Source organism: Mytilus californianus, unplaced genomic scaffold (assembly GCF_021869535.1).
Source record: "Mytilus californianus isolate M0D057914Y unplaced genomic scaffold, xbMytCali1.0.p SCAF_6, whole genome shotgun sequence".
Taxonomy (NCBI): Eukaryota; Metazoa; Mollusca; class Bivalvia; order Mytilida; family Mytilidae; genus Mytilus; species Mytilus californianus.
Genome location: NW_026262712.1, coordinates 10341898 through 10357826, shown reverse-complemented (window position 1 = coordinate 10357826; position 15929 = coordinate 10341898). Strand labels below are relative to the sequence as shown.

Genomic DNA, 15929 nt, shown 5'->3' with positions numbered 1-15929 from the left:
CTCTTTTTTTTTAAGATTAATCAAAAATAAATAAGTTTAAAAAAAAATTGCTTTTGCTTCATTAACTATTTTTAGATGTTTATACAATATATTGAAGAATAACGGGTTAACTTGACACAACTCACCAATATCATTAATACTGCGTAAATTCATTTAGTAATGAATCACTTTGCACCATGATAAATCATTTACCTCAACTCATCGTTGTACAAACTTTGAGAAAAATGACCAGTTAAGTACCGTTATTGATTTAATGAATTTAGTTTGCTCATTCTGACAATTATCATTAAATAACTTTAATTAGAAATATTTTTTAGAATAGAGCATATGCCAATTTCTGCCACAAATTAGAATACCAAACTATGGAATGAATTTCTATTGTGTGATTTTTGTTTTTATTTTGAAAAAAAGAAAACTGCATAGGATTTTTTTTACCTTATATTCACAATATTCATGTTTTAGCCAAATTCATCTATTTGACAAAGAAGAAGGTGTATTTTTAAGAGTTTATACAGTTATTTAGGTGTTTAAATGCCTAATGTTTTAACATTCTGACAGTGTTTAAAAACAAACTTGGATAGTTTTTTACATACATATATAAGTCTAATGATAATGCTATTTGAAGAATTCAAAGAACGCGCGTTTCATTTACAAAAAAGACTCATCAGTGACGCTCGAATGAAAAAGGTTTAAACGTCCAAATCAAGTAAGAAGTTAAAGAGCATAATCCCACAATTCCGAAAGGTTTTGCCAAATAGAGCATAGTTATTCAATTAATTGGTGTAGAAAATCCTTAGTTTTTTTAACAACTCAAAGTTTCGTTACACTGTGAATTTATAAATATGACCATATCAATGATATGTCACGTCGACGCAGAAGTGCTGACCACTTGGCTTTCGACAGCATGCTTGTAAGTAAAATACTACTGCACAGTTGAATTATACTCATCTTTCTTTTCTTCTGATAAGTTATGTTAACTGCTCAAACTTCAAAAGTATATTTAGAATTGATATTTTGAAGCTTTAAGACATTTTGCAATGTATAAAAAGTACAAGGTCAATAACTCTTATATGTCGTATAAAAGTTTTCAAGTTATATTTATATTGAGTAGGATAATCTCAATGTTCTACCATACTGCCTCGTCAAATTTTTTTTAAAGATAAAGACAATACTTTTTTCTACCCAAAGTTATATATGTTGATATGTCGGCAATGTCGGTAGGAAGACGGGTCATTTGTTCACATTTTTTTTCAGCTGTATACTCCTAGTAGTGTGTTTGGTCGTTTGGTTCTTAGTGGCACAACTGTTTCTGAAGATAGATCAATAAAAAAATTAAGGAAGACGGACGCCAGATAATGAGAAAAGCTCACTGGACCTAACGTATTGACGAACTAACAACAAAAGATCCCCGATTTCCACTAAACTTCAATATTTATTATAGATTATCAACCCAAACAAAGACCAAAGGAAGAATGTTCTTTTTCGTAGACATGTATTGAATATAAATGTGGAAGATAAATGTGCAAATTTGTAATTTAATACAAATCCCACATTGAAAAGTGGAATAAAAAAACAGTTTTGAATCATGATATGCGATATACATGTGTATAAAGTAAATCTTTGAAAATATTTAAAGTTTCTTAGTATAAAAATAGAGAGAGAACATTTTGTAACTGCCTTCGTCGTTATGTATAGCGGCACACATTGGTTTTTTATCGAGCCCATGATATGACATTATTATAACCGTATGATAAAATTAATACGAAACAAAACTTACCTAAAAGCCTAGATCTTTTGGAATTATCTGAAAATAGGACAAACTTGCGCTTATCCTTTTTGTTTTGATACATTTCTACGTTAAGCTAATATTTCAACAAACTAAAACAATGCATGATTGAGTATGAAAGAATTGAATCTGTAAAATTTGCGAGCAAATCAGTTGGATTAAGGTTTTACCGAAACGCCTCAATCGGACATATTAATATTAACAAAACGTCATAAATCCCCTTTGACGTCTTGTGTATTGTTCATACAAATTCAAACCCGTCGATATATATCTAACTTGATAGTTCACATTCCAGGAAATGACGACGGGATTTTAGTAACGACAATTGGAACATATCAGTTGTCATCTATTAAACGGATATTCCCTAACGGTGAATCAACTCGTGACGACGTCGGTAAAATTAACGAAAGGGTGATTTAAAATCACTACTTGGAATTCTTGGTTTAGTTGGTTTCTTGTGAGCAATAAACTTCTATCACGGAAATCATGATAGGAAGTACAAGCCCTGGGAGGAATATATATATATGTATTTAGACCCCTCTACCAAGAAATTTGTTTTGCATGCACACGTATAAAAATTGCGGTTTTTATCCAACGCAATCATAGGTTTGAACGTTGTTTTCAATTTAGACTTGTTTATATTTTTTCGTTTGGCCTTGTATTATATTTGCCTTTGGGTTTATATGATCCGTTCATCCTATTTCGACTCTTCAAAATTCATACGTGATATGGTGTACAAATTTTTGCACTTCAATGTTTGCGATATACCATCTTTTCCGCAAGTTTATTGTTTTCTGTTTGGTATTAAATTAATAATTAAAATCCATGTTACATCTCGTGATCAATTTATTTGGCAATCGTCAATGGCAGTCAGCAGGGTTTAAGAACATCAGTTGTTCGACCTGTTAGTCAAATGCGTTTTGTTAAAATATACTTTTCCCTTTTTTGTCATTTGGAAAATGCTGTTTGTGCTGTATTTAGACCCCTCTACCAAGAAATTTGTTTTACATGCACACGTATAAAAATTGCGGTTTTTATCCAACGCAATCATAGGTTTGAACGTAGTTTTTAATTTAGACTTATATATATATATATATATAAATTGCGGTTTTTATCCAACGCAATCATAGGTTTGAACGTTGTTTTTAATTTAGACTTATATATATATATATATATATATATATATATATATATATATATAAGTCTAAATTGAAAACAACGTTCTATCCTATAATTGCGTTGGATAAAAACCGCAATTTTTATACGTGTGCATGCAAAACAAATTTCTTGGTAGAGGGGTCCAAATACAGCACAAACAACATTTTCCAAAAGATCAAATGAGTGAAAAAGTATATTTTAACAAAACGCATTTGACTAGCAGGTCGAACAACTGATGTCCTTAAACCCTGCTGACTGCCATTGGCGTTTGCCAAATAAACGGATCACCGATGTAATAAATGGATTTCAATTATACATTTAGTACTAAACAGAAAACAATAAACTTGCGGAAAAGATGGTATACCGCAAACAAAAGGTGCAAAGGTTTTTTACACCATATCCGGATTTCGACAATTAATGTCTCTTCAGTGATGTTAGGAATCGAAAAGGTATTTGGAAGGCCATATAATTTACCTCAATTTAGGATAGACTCTTGAATTTTGAAAGAGTCAAAGTAGGATGAACGGATCATATAAACCCGAAGGCAAATATAATACAAGCCCAAACGAAAAAATATAAACAAGTCTAAATATATATATATATATATATATATATATATATATATACTCCGTATGCAGGCGCTGCTGGTATGTTGCTAAATAGGAATAGAAAGTTCACAATTGGGAAGCTGAAATCTTCTAGTTTGTCGTATAAATTTTTTCTCAACTGACCCTCATCGTCAATAAGGAAGCTTTTGCACCTAAGGTTCTAAGTGGTTAATTTGTCATCCCCTCAGACGGTTTTCTGATCGTGTAACGAGTTGGTTAGCCTTTATGAAATATTTAAATCACAGATGACCACGTTTATGTTCTTGTTGTCATTACAATACTCCGTTTCTTTTATTTTTCAATTTTCTCCACAAATATTTACTTATTTTGGAATATAACACGTGTCACATAAAATGCCTACCCTTTCAGAGTACCTTAAACTGATGTCATTGTCGATTTGTTTTCTTATGATCATTCTTAAGTTTTTGTATGCAGTGTTTGTAGACTTGTGTTTCTATTTGAATTATTTAAATGAAGTTTCACGAACATGAACTTTCTGCCGCGTGTAAATCAAAAATGAATAGTTGCTAGTACTATTTTGATAACTCATGATTATGCATGTTATCCATCAGAAATAGAAAAAACAGAATGAAAATGTCAAATCCTTCAAAATCTTCAAACTTCAAAGCCCTCATAACTTAAGTACATATATCTAATCAATGGTTATTAAAAAGAGCATGACATTAATTCAAATATACCTGTTAATAGTTTCCTTAAATCGTTTAATTCTATTCTATTTTCTATAGATGACGTCTCTAATGATTTTATTCTGTCTTCTAAATTTTTTAGCGTACAAGATACCTTTTCTCTTGTCTTTTGGTGTTCTGATATGACATTCTAAACAGAAAAAAGACCAACGTATAGCATATAACATATAATAACCTGTGATAAATAAACACTATAGACAAGGGCATAGGACATAGGATATTGCACTAAAAGATAAGTACAATGTATTATATTCCTGTTTTCGATTGTCCTTTAATGTCTACTCCAATACCATGTTGATAAGGCTTGAAGAAAAATCAAAAGGATGAAACCAATTTTTGGTCAAAGAGAAAGAAAGAAATTCACCTCAATGACTGGCAACTCAATTCTCTAATCTTAACACATAACACTTATCATTATGTAACTTCATTTCTTTAACACTGGTGATGGTCAATTTGGGTGCATTCAATAACTATCGATATTACCTCATTTATAGTTTCATTTCTGTTGATGTTCTCAAGAAGGATATTTTGATAATGGGAACATAAGCGTGCGTCTAAAGGCCTAGAACGAAGATGACTGATAGCGTTTTTGACTTCAAGTGTTTTTCCACAAGTACGAGCAATATCAAGAATGCATTCTTCGGTCTCTTTTGATAAGTCCTCGAATTTGTTATCTGACAGTTTGGCATTTGAGGCGTGACCAAAGTTCAAATTTCTACATTCGACTAATTTTTCAACACTGATTCTAACTGAACAGCACCACTTGAGAATCAGTCCTTGAATTTCAGGATGTATGTCTTTCACATCTATTCCTGACTTTGCTGCAACGGAACAAACACTGGTTGTTCCTGTTGATGATAGTTTCCTGTCGTTGATGCAAGGCAACAAGACGGATCTGAACATACCTTTCCATTTATTTTCATCGATAATTGGACCATCACATGGGAAAATATATCCAGGTGGACACTGACAACAGTTTTGATTGTTTTTACAGAGATGGTAAATGGTATGCTTGTTACGATTAAGAAATTGTTCTAATGTTTGCCCTTGAGCGTTTAAACAGGTGTACCAAAAAACATCTAAACAACAATTCACCAACAAACATCGTGCAAGTGAAAGATCTAACACTTGCGAAGTGATACCAGCTATTGCATATGTACAGCAGTAATCGTTGTGTCCAATCCCCTTATGCGGAGGTAATTTTTTGTATTTATCGAACAATAATTCCAACTGAGAAGGAAATATGATTCGTTTTCTTCTGGGCGGTAAATTGTGACACTGACAACATTTTGAATCGTAGCATAAATGGTAGATTTCATGCTGGTTCTTGTTGAGGAATTCTTCGAAGGTAAGATTTTTGTTTTTTAAATCTAATTTAACAAGATCTTGTAATGCTTCTTTCGAATGATCAACTATCATAATCATATATCTCAAGAAGTTATCCTGCTCTTTAGCCTCTGTCGACAAAGCCATATCTGAAATGAAACAAATAACGAAGAACTATTTAAACCTGAGCTTTTGATGACGGCTGTCTATTTAATCCCAAACAATTGCAAACAATCTAAATATTTTAAACCTGCAGACGGTCCGGGTACACAGTTATCGTCCTTTGATTTTCGTTGTCCACAAATATAGTCCCTAGTGTGGACAGTGTGTTACTTGTCGATTTTTTTTATACCCCTTCCGAATTTATTTCTCCATGTTTTATGACTCAAATAGTAAGTAGGGGGGTGAAATGACACTGTAAAAAAATTTGGGTCATGAATTTTAAAGTAAAGTAGTGATTTGGTCCAGCTGAAAAATGTTAAAAATTAGCACATCGGAAGCTGTCAAAAGATTTGAAGACCCCCTTAGCATGAAATTGTCCATATTTTGAGTTAGAGCCGATGAAGTTTTCTATAATTTTGATATAATTTGTCCCAAAAGTAGTACAACACACTGTAAAAATATTATTGAGAAAGCGCAGGTGGGATTTTTTTAATTTCCATTTATTGTCTAAAAGAAATGCACTACAAAATAACTGTGTACTCGGACCTAAGAGGTGAAATCAGGAAATATAGAATCTGTACTTTGGCAACTTCCCTGAATGATTTGATGGTGTCAATTTATCAAATAGCATAAAACTAAAGGATTTAAACTTTTATTTGATAGAATTTCTGCAAAAATGACCAATTTTGGCATTTTATGGTCAAAATAAGCATTTCATAGCTTTTTCAATTTTGATGCATAAGTGGCATTCTGACTTTCTATCTGACAGGTTTTTATGTGTCAATATTTGTGTTTCTATGTTTCAATCCAGTTGTATTACTCATTTGTGAACTCTGAATCTACAGAAAAGAAGATTATCTCAGACAATATGCGCAAAATGTGTTGTATATATGATCCTCGTCTAACGCCCTGTTTGGATCAAGTTAAATGTGAGGAGCTTGGAACATAAAAGTTGAAGTCCATTATAAAGACCTCACTAAATTTGTATAAAAAGCACTTAACAATGTCTTTTGTACCTGTTTTATGTCACATAATACCTTTCTTTTCTTCTGTAGGATAGCAAGTGGTTCAAATATAAGCCTGTTGAGACTAAAATTGCATGCATGTTTTTCACTAAAAAGTGAAAAATCTTTGTATCAGACCATACTGTCTGCAAAAAAAGTTGAATGCAAGAGTCTTTTTGTGCTCAGATTTATTGTATCATATCACCTGAGTATAGAAATGATAGAAAAGACACAAAATTTTATTTCATATAGCTTCAATATGCATTTTTAAATGTAAATGTGTGATACGGCCTAAATTGACCCTAAATTATTTTCAGTCTTACTTGGCCTAAGACCCTTTTAAGCTAATGTGATATGTTATTTGTAAGTTTTCTTTCCATTTAAAGTACATTAAATACATATGTAAGGATTATTTATAACCAAAAAGCTTTACAAATTTAAAATTGCTGGAAAATATTACATCTTCATGTAAGGCCCCCCTTCATTGGAAAACCTCCATTTTTAGCCACAGGCTCATATAAATTTGACTTTTTAATAATTATGATAAGTCTGATGAATCAAATGAGTACTCTATTGCTTTTAATACATAATATATTATATATTAAGGCATTTCAAAAGTATTTTTTTGCAATATTTTAATTTTTTAAGCCTCAATTGTTGATAGTTGAAAATTTTCAATTTTAACGTCTAAATTTAACACTCAAAGTTCAATATAGAATTAGTCATATTGTCTATAATATATATCCTATTGCCATGAAACTTTGTAAGCAGTCTTATAATTTAATAAGCTTTAGTCATACCAAGTTTCATTAAGATTGGTCAACTTTTTCTACCCTATTAGGTCCGGGTACACAGTTATCGTCCTTTGATTTTCGTTGTCCACAAATATAGTCCCTAGTGTGGACAGTGTGTTACTTGTCGATTTTTTTTATACCCCTTCCGAATTTATTTCTCCATGTTTTATGACTCAAATAGTAAGTAGGGGGGTGAAATGACACTGTAAAAAAATTTGGGTCATGAATTTTAAAGTAAAGTAGTGATTTGGTCCAGCTGAAAAATGTTAAAAATTAGCACATCGGAAGCTGTCAAAAGATTTGAAGACCCCCTTAGCATGAAATTGTCCATATTTTGAGTTAGAGCCGATGAAGTTTTCTATAATTTTGATATAATTTGTCCCAAAAGTAGTACAACACACTGTAAAAATATTATTGAGAAAGCGCAGGTGGGATTTTTTTAATTTCCATTTATTGTCTAAAAGAAATGCACTACAAAATAACTGTGTACTCGGACCAGACAGATATTAAGTGTTAATTACCCCAAACATTGTTTGTATTTCATTCCCCTACCGTTGCTTTCGTTTGACCGATAGAGGATTTGATGAAGGTTAGTTAAATTCATCATGAATAGAGTCAGCCAAATCAGTTTTTTTTTTTAAATTGTTCATTATAATCTATACATTTCAGAATTACTTTACAGTAAATAACGATTTCATGTAACGTCGTAAATTGTTATGCAATTTACGTGTTCTTCACTCAGATTTGATAAAATAAAATAAAAAGTGAATCGTAAAGTTATACAAAATGCATAATTAAAATAAGCAGACGGAATTTGAAAAGGGTGATACAAGATTCTATGCTCTTAACAAATGTATGCCAGATAACGCGTTTACATACGACTTTTTCGGATGCAGTCACACAACTGTATTTCTACTAATCCAACATGTCCAACAGCGATTATTTTGATAAAAAGAGCTAATAAGAAACTATTAAAGAGTTGTCAATGCATCTTGGCCTAAACCTGAAGGTTATTCTTTTCCAATTCCTATTATTGATGATTGCTAAGATGAAATAGGCCGTTCCAAATATGTTAGTAAATTTGATTTGTAAAATTCTTTTAACTAAAAACATAAAAAAAAAATTATTTCTTTGTGACACGCTTCGAATTATGCCAGTGTAAAATTATGCCGTTTGGTATGAAATATGTACCTGTCCTCTTTATTACGGTAAATGAATAATGGTGTACAAGTTATATTGATGATGTAATAATCGATAGTGACACCCGAGAGGAACATACCAGGAGGATGATAGAACTTGTTAAAAGATAATCTGAGTTAAAAAGTTAAACAGTAGTTTGCTTCAAAAATTAATTTTGTACAATTGAATATTGACAACATGTCCTTGGTCAAGGTCCGATGTAACAACTACACGCTATGATGAAGGATGTTCTGAAATATCACTCACCTACATTTAATAGAGAAATCATGAGATTTCAGGTATTGCCTGGAAATATAGAAAATGTTTCCATAATATTGCAACAGTTTGAACCCCCATGTCCAATTGTAGAAAGACGGGAATTCAAATGCTCAGATCAGTGTCATCAAGCCTTTGTTAACAATAGAGCTGGTCTTACAAGTTCTCCAATATCAACATATCTATTCTTTACAAAACAGTTTGAATTACAAGTTGACGAAAGGGATGTAGGTGCTGGTGCTGTATGGTTACAAGAAGGTCATAATGATATTGAGCAAAATATATGTTACTTTTTCAACAAGTCCGATGCACACTAGAAGAAATATTAAACAAGAATGTGTCCATAGTACACGGATGCCCAACTCGCACTATCATTTTCTATGTTCAGTGGACCGTAAAATAGGGGTCAAAAATCTAATTTGGCGTTTAAATTAAAAAGATTATATCACAGGGAATATATGTACTAAGTTTCAAATTGATTAGACTTGAACTTCATCAAAAACTACCTTGACCAAAAACTTTAACCAGAATTTGCACTATCATTTTCTATGTTAAGTGGACCATGAAATTGGGGTCAAAAATCTAGCTTGGCATTTAAATTAGAAAGATCATAATACAGGGAACATGTGTACTAAGTTTCATGTTGATTGGACTTGAACTTCATCAAAAACTACCTTGACCACAAACTTTAACCAAAAACTTTAACCTGAAACTTGCCCTATAATTTTCAATGTTCAGTGGACCATGAAATTGGGGTCAAAAATCTAATTTGGCATTCAAATTAGAAAGATCATATCACAGGGAACATGTGTACTAAGTTTCAAGTTGATTGGACTATAACTTCATCAAAAACTACCTTGACTAAAAACTTTAACCTGAAACTTGCACTATCATTTTCGATGTTTAGTGGACCATGAAATTGGGATCAAAAATCTAATTTGACATTTAAATTAGAAAGATCATATCACAGGAAACATGTGTACTAAGTTTCGTATTGATTGGACTTGAACTTCATCAAAAACTACCTTGACCAAAAACTTTAACCAAAAACTTTAACCTGAAACTTGCACTATCATTTTCAATGTTCAGTGGACCATGAAATTAGGGTCAAAAATCTAATTTGGCATTAAAATTAAAAAGATCATATCGCAGGGTACATGTGTACTAAGTTTCAAGTTGATTAGACTTCAACTTCATCAAAAACTACCTTGACCAACAACTTTAACCTGAAGCGGGACAGACGGACGGAAAGACGAACGGACCCACAGACCAAAAAACATAATGCCCCTCTACTATCGTAGGTAGGGCATAAAAACTTGAAAAATAGTGTATAGCACTCATCTTAACGTAACAGCATTGTGTTTATAGTATTGTTATATCATGATAGATATTTTTTTCTTTCAGAGGAGAGATGTTAGAAATCCTTTATACTATTAAATTTACATGTTATTTAGAACTTGGTTGTAATTTGTTTTGTTGATTTTTCTAGATCTAGGATACAGTTATATTGCACAAGTCAGTGACGCAGTGACATATTTGTAATGAAGGGTTGAAAATGTGTAGCTGTTTACAAAATTTTATTCTAAGATATAGTTTTGAAAATGGAATATTCTGCTGGCAAAATTGGTATTGTAAACAAGCTTATTCCATAGCAGGACATTATGGGTAAAATCAATTGTAGTAAATATGCAGAACGGTTAATAGAATTGGTGAAATGATATTTATAATCCAGGATTCGAATTATAGCCATTGAGAACAGTTGATCGATATGAATTTCAATACTGGATTCACCAATCTGTGGACAATTTCAAGTATAAGAATCCAAATAAATCAAGTATAAGCTTTCGAAATTTATTTTTTTAATAACAACCTTTGAAACATTGGACAAATGTTGGAATGTCCATTGTTTTTGGACTAAAATATTTCCAAGGACTGACATTTATGATTTTTTATGTATATGCAGGCCAATATTATGAAACTTGTAATTAGTGTTTAAGATATTTTGAAAAATGTACTTAAATTCTTATTTACTTGGATTCCCTTTGCATCTTTTTATTACCTACAGAAAGTCTATAACCTTATTGTTTGAGATTTGAAGGATCTTTGAAGGAATCACATGGCACATTGAATTGTGATACGGCAAGACTGATTTATGGAAATTCATGTACTAGTTTTGATTTATTGCTGTCAATCCATAACTACAAATTGACAGGGAACTCGAGGGTCGGTTTAAAAGGCATAAGATTTTATTTCAATAAATTTTTCCATTGTGAATTATCCATTTCTGTGTACATTATAGCAACATTCTGCATCACCTCTGTGTTGAGTAGATTCTTCTAAGTGACCGCATAATTTAGGCATTCCGGATTTTGATTCTTTTTCATGAAGGTAAATCCCGAAATGAAAAATTAAAAATATGTGTTTAAATGTAATTTTCTTTACACGAAATCAAAATGAAATGGCTTACATTGAATACTTATAAAAAAAGATATTAAGTGTCTGTCAAAACACTACATCATCTACAATTATTTGTATATAATATATTCCAATCGTCAAATCCCTGGTATTCTTTCGGGGTTTTTGAATTCTAGAGTGTCTTGATCTCGCTCGGACAGCCAGTAGTAGTTTATATTTAGCTCTGTGTATTATTTTTGAATCATAAATTACACCATTTTGTCAAATAAACTCTTCATAGTTACCAGGTTAAAGCTATAAACATAATTTGTTTATAATGATACTATAGAAGTTAAGAACAATTCTATAGTCGTCTTTCATTGAGATTTAAAAAAAAATAAACAATACATAATAATTGATAATTGTGTTTGAATACCATTTGTGTACCAAATGAATGCGAAATATTAAATTAACATATCGGGCTTTGTATATCAAGGTCCATGACAGAAAGGTATTTATTTGACTTTGTGGAGACAACATGCAATTTTGTCAGGATTGTATGTCAAGTATATATATAGGTCTTTGATAATAAAAAAAGCGATTGATAATAGTTCCAAATAAGGAACTCACAGCATGAATCCATGAATTTGAATACCAATGTTTCCTTTTTGCATTTCATGTTGTTGACACAATATTTGACAGTATTCATAGCATTTCTGTATTAAATATTAATACTTAACTTACGCTATAAAAGCGATAAAAAAAACATGCTTTGGGAATTCTGATTTAATATTCATAAAAAGAGAAATATGGCGAGCACTCATCATAATATATATTTTGTATTAACGAATTTTGGAAAAAGTTGATCAATAGCAATAATATTTTACTGCTTAACATATATTCCAAATTTTCCTCTAATTATTTTGATTGAATACCATATCTTAACCTTGTATCGAATCAATAAACGGATTTGCCGCATTTGCCGCATTTGAAATATTAAATAATTTTTTGATCATTCATTTAAATATTTTTCCAAAGGAATATCTATTGTCGTCCTTTTTTTTTTATTTCAGGTAGAAAAAAAAAATCAGCATTAACACTCATAAAACAGAACGTTGCTATATGTGTGTTGCGTAAAAGACTTTCATGAATATGGTTTTATCATTCACTCAACATATTTTTGAAACTCCTACCCTGCTCGAATGATTAATTTACATATTCCACAATTCAATTAAGGAATATTCTTTTTTTTCGCAGAATTAGTTATGAAATCAGCTTTCAACTGTCAATGATTTACCCTTTTTAGTTCACATTATTTGGCTGATGGATGAAAATCCCATGTAAAACGCTGGACTATATATGTATCTTTATTGAAAAACATATGCTCAATCTTCTTGAATTGTTATTATTTCAATTTTACCCTATGGTGATAGTTGGAAATCAAGTTAAAATAGGAGTGATGCACGTACCTTTCTTAGACAATATCAAAACATTTGATCGTTTTAAACCAGGTTTGTTACCTCATAAAATTGTTAAATACTGCAATTAATTATAAGTCCAAACAAATTAAAATCTCTAAATGTATGACAAGGAGACGATATGGAAGTTCATCTTATTTGTCTTATAGATGAAAACGGCGACTATACTTATCCATCTTATATATCTGATGGATGAATACTTCTAATGGAAAAGTCAATCTCAATTGTATGCATGATAGACAAATACGTCTAATGCCAAAATGACTTATCTAATCATCTTGTTCCATACATAATAAACTCCTATTCTTAAAAATAGATCTTTAACATGTAGTGGTACATTTAAATCAAGGTTTTTCTTATTTCCAATTGCAAAACAAACGGTATTTAAACTGTTAAAATTTAGGTTTTTAATTCTTAGTACACTACTTACATGTAATACGTGTCTTTGTAATAATAAGTAATGGCAATGAAAATGTATATGATAAAAGTTGACACAATGAAAAATAGAAATACACTTTAAAGAAAATGTTTCCGAAAAGAGTTATCAAAACTAATGGGTCATTATATTTTATAACAGACAAAGCGTCTTTCTGGTGCAGTTTTACAATACATTTTTTTTTCAAATGCAGGTAATCGATATTTTTTAGGGTTAAAAATCACTGTTGAATGTTTTGAAATTTAGTTTTGAATATCCATCAATAGACTGGTTATCTGGTATAAAATGCAAATATCAATTATGTCGCTTACTGTTTTGCAGTAAACGTATTCTAGTTAGTAATTGAGATTGTTGATTTCTACTTAAAATGAACGATGAATTAATTGACTAATGAATAAATGGTCCTGTATAAGTCATCAGAAGTGAAATTATGAAACACATCCAACTATATATGCAGTATCCTTTATTACAATGAATCACAAGCAACCTATAACGAAGAAATGATAAGCATGAAATTATATGTTGCAAGCCTATTCAGGAATTACAAAACGACTTACCTAACCATACGCCTAAAATACATCTTTGTAATGTCTAGAGGTGTATTTGAAATACAGGTTTGTCAATTTTTCATTTGATAAAAAGGTATTTAAACTGTTGAAAATTAGTTTTGAAGTACACTGCTTTATATATATGTGTTATATGAGTCGATCGATGTAAATAAGTGAGAATAATTACCCCCCAAGGGTGACTGGGGAATAGAAATATGGTCACCATTGGTCTTCCTCCGACCGGCGGTAAAACCCCCGCTAAAGTGGGGCGTCCGTTCACAAAAACTTATTTTCACGTGAAATTCACGTGATCTCACTCACATGAAATTCACATGATTTGACTCACGTGAAATTCACATGATCTGACTAACGTGAAATTCACGTGAAACTCATTTGATCTGACTTAGGCTAATTTTTTATATAATGTGCATATGTGGTTGGTTTTGCACAAGATAAAATCACTGTTTAAAATAATTAAGTGTGTACACTAATTATTGCCATTTTGACATAATCGCCAAAATGTAAAAATAATTATTGAAGAAGAATTAGAATAAGAATATAGATATTTTATTTGTTTGAAATACAAAAATTAACAAATTCTAACAAAATTTCACAATAAACATTTTAAAAACATACTCAGGAGAACATTTTTACTAGCACTTTAATATAATTTACATAAAAGGGGGACATATAACCATCAAATGATTAATATTTATCTTTTTATTTCGCATGAATTTTCCCCTTGATAGTGGATTAGATGCAACTACAAAAAGATCAGTGTTGGTTTTGAGTTGTATTTTCTATCACTGTTTATATTTATCTCTAGTAGAGCAATAAGGGTAGAATTTGTATCTTTGATTTCAAATTCCTAGATACCTAGATTATATTGATGGGCTAATATTGATTTATCAGTAATATTTCTATTATTATTTATCAGTAAACTTAATTTCTTTCACACACTGAAAGTTTTCTTTATTTTTGTCCTCTTATAAAATATGGGAGGTAACTCCAGCTTAAGAAATAGATTCCTGTTACTGTAATCAGAGACATATAGTGTATTATATGTCTCTGCTGTAATTAAGATCCTTTACTTTCCAAAATTGCAAAGAAAAAAAATGATAATGAATATTAGTTACTTCAAAACCTGAGTTATCTCCCTTTTTTGCTGTGTATTAAACTTTTCCTCAAACTTAAAAGTCAAGTACAATTTTGACCTTTGAACCACATATAAGTTTAACAATAGAAAATATGAATAAAAATAAGTAAGTGTGCTGAAAAGAATTTTATTGGGCCAATTGTTGTCAATAAATGTAAAATTGAATGTTTATCAAAGTATATATATTGGAAGTGTAGTATATTTTTAAAACTGCTTTGCTTTCAGAAATATGAAAAATGTTTGATTTAATGAGTATTACAAAAGCGGTAAATGCTAACTACTCCCTCATCTAAAAAAGGAAGAAAAAAGAAAATATCTTCTCTCAGGGATTGCATGTGTATCAACTGGATTGCAATTTATGTGTTGGTACACTTCAAAATATTTTATAAACCTTTTTATAATGATCAAGATTTCTCAATTTTTTCTTTTGAGTTAATGAGTTGTCAGGGTTTGTCAATCAATGGGAAAAATTTTAAACTAAATATTAATTTTATAACTTCAGTAGTAACTAGGTAGGGATTTATTTTAATTTTATGTTGTGTTTTTTTTACATTGAGTCTATGGGAGTAACATTCTGACTTAACAGTGCTTAATGAAAAATGACAAACAAATCTTTACGGTAGGCTATTATTAAGACTAAAAAGTAGGGTAGTTAGGGTAACGGGGAGTGGAACCACACATATATCATAGCGATCTAGGGGGCTCTGCCACCCCCCCCCTTTTTGTGGGAAAAGTTTTGGTTGATTATATTGGGAATCACTTAAGCATGACTGGAGCGCCCCCCCCTTTTAGGTCAATTAGTGCCCCCCACCCTATGAAAAGTTCTGGATCCGCCAATGTATATTTTATTTTGTATTTTGGCTTATTAATAAGTATGTTTTAAGAAGATAATTAAGGATTGTCTGAAATAATTTGTT

The 15929-nt window shown here is 30.9% G+C and overlaps 2 protein-coding genes across 2 annotated transcripts in view; one reads left to right on the top strand and one right to left on the bottom strand.

Annotated features, from left to right (window-relative positions):
• The window catches only part of LOC127705292 (di-N-acetylchitobiase-like), a 393977-nt gene that overhangs the window by 177756 nt on the left and 200292 nt on the right, over positions 1-15929 (top strand). The window lies entirely within an intron of this gene.
• The window catches only part of LOC127705289 (uncharacterized), a 34972-nt gene that overhangs the window by 9528 nt on the left and 9515 nt on the right, over positions 1-15929 (bottom strand). The window contains exons 2-4 of the mRNA XM_052209607.1: positions 4743-5734; positions 4251-4389; positions 1778-1804 (exon numbers count right to left, since the gene is read on the bottom strand). Coding sequence (XP_052065567.1) covers positions 1778-1804; positions 4251-4389; positions 4743-5732 — 1156 coding nt within the window. The 5' untranslated portion in view covers positions 5733-5734. The remainder of the gene's footprint in view (positions 1-1777; positions 1805-4250; positions 4390-4742; positions 5735-15929) is intronic.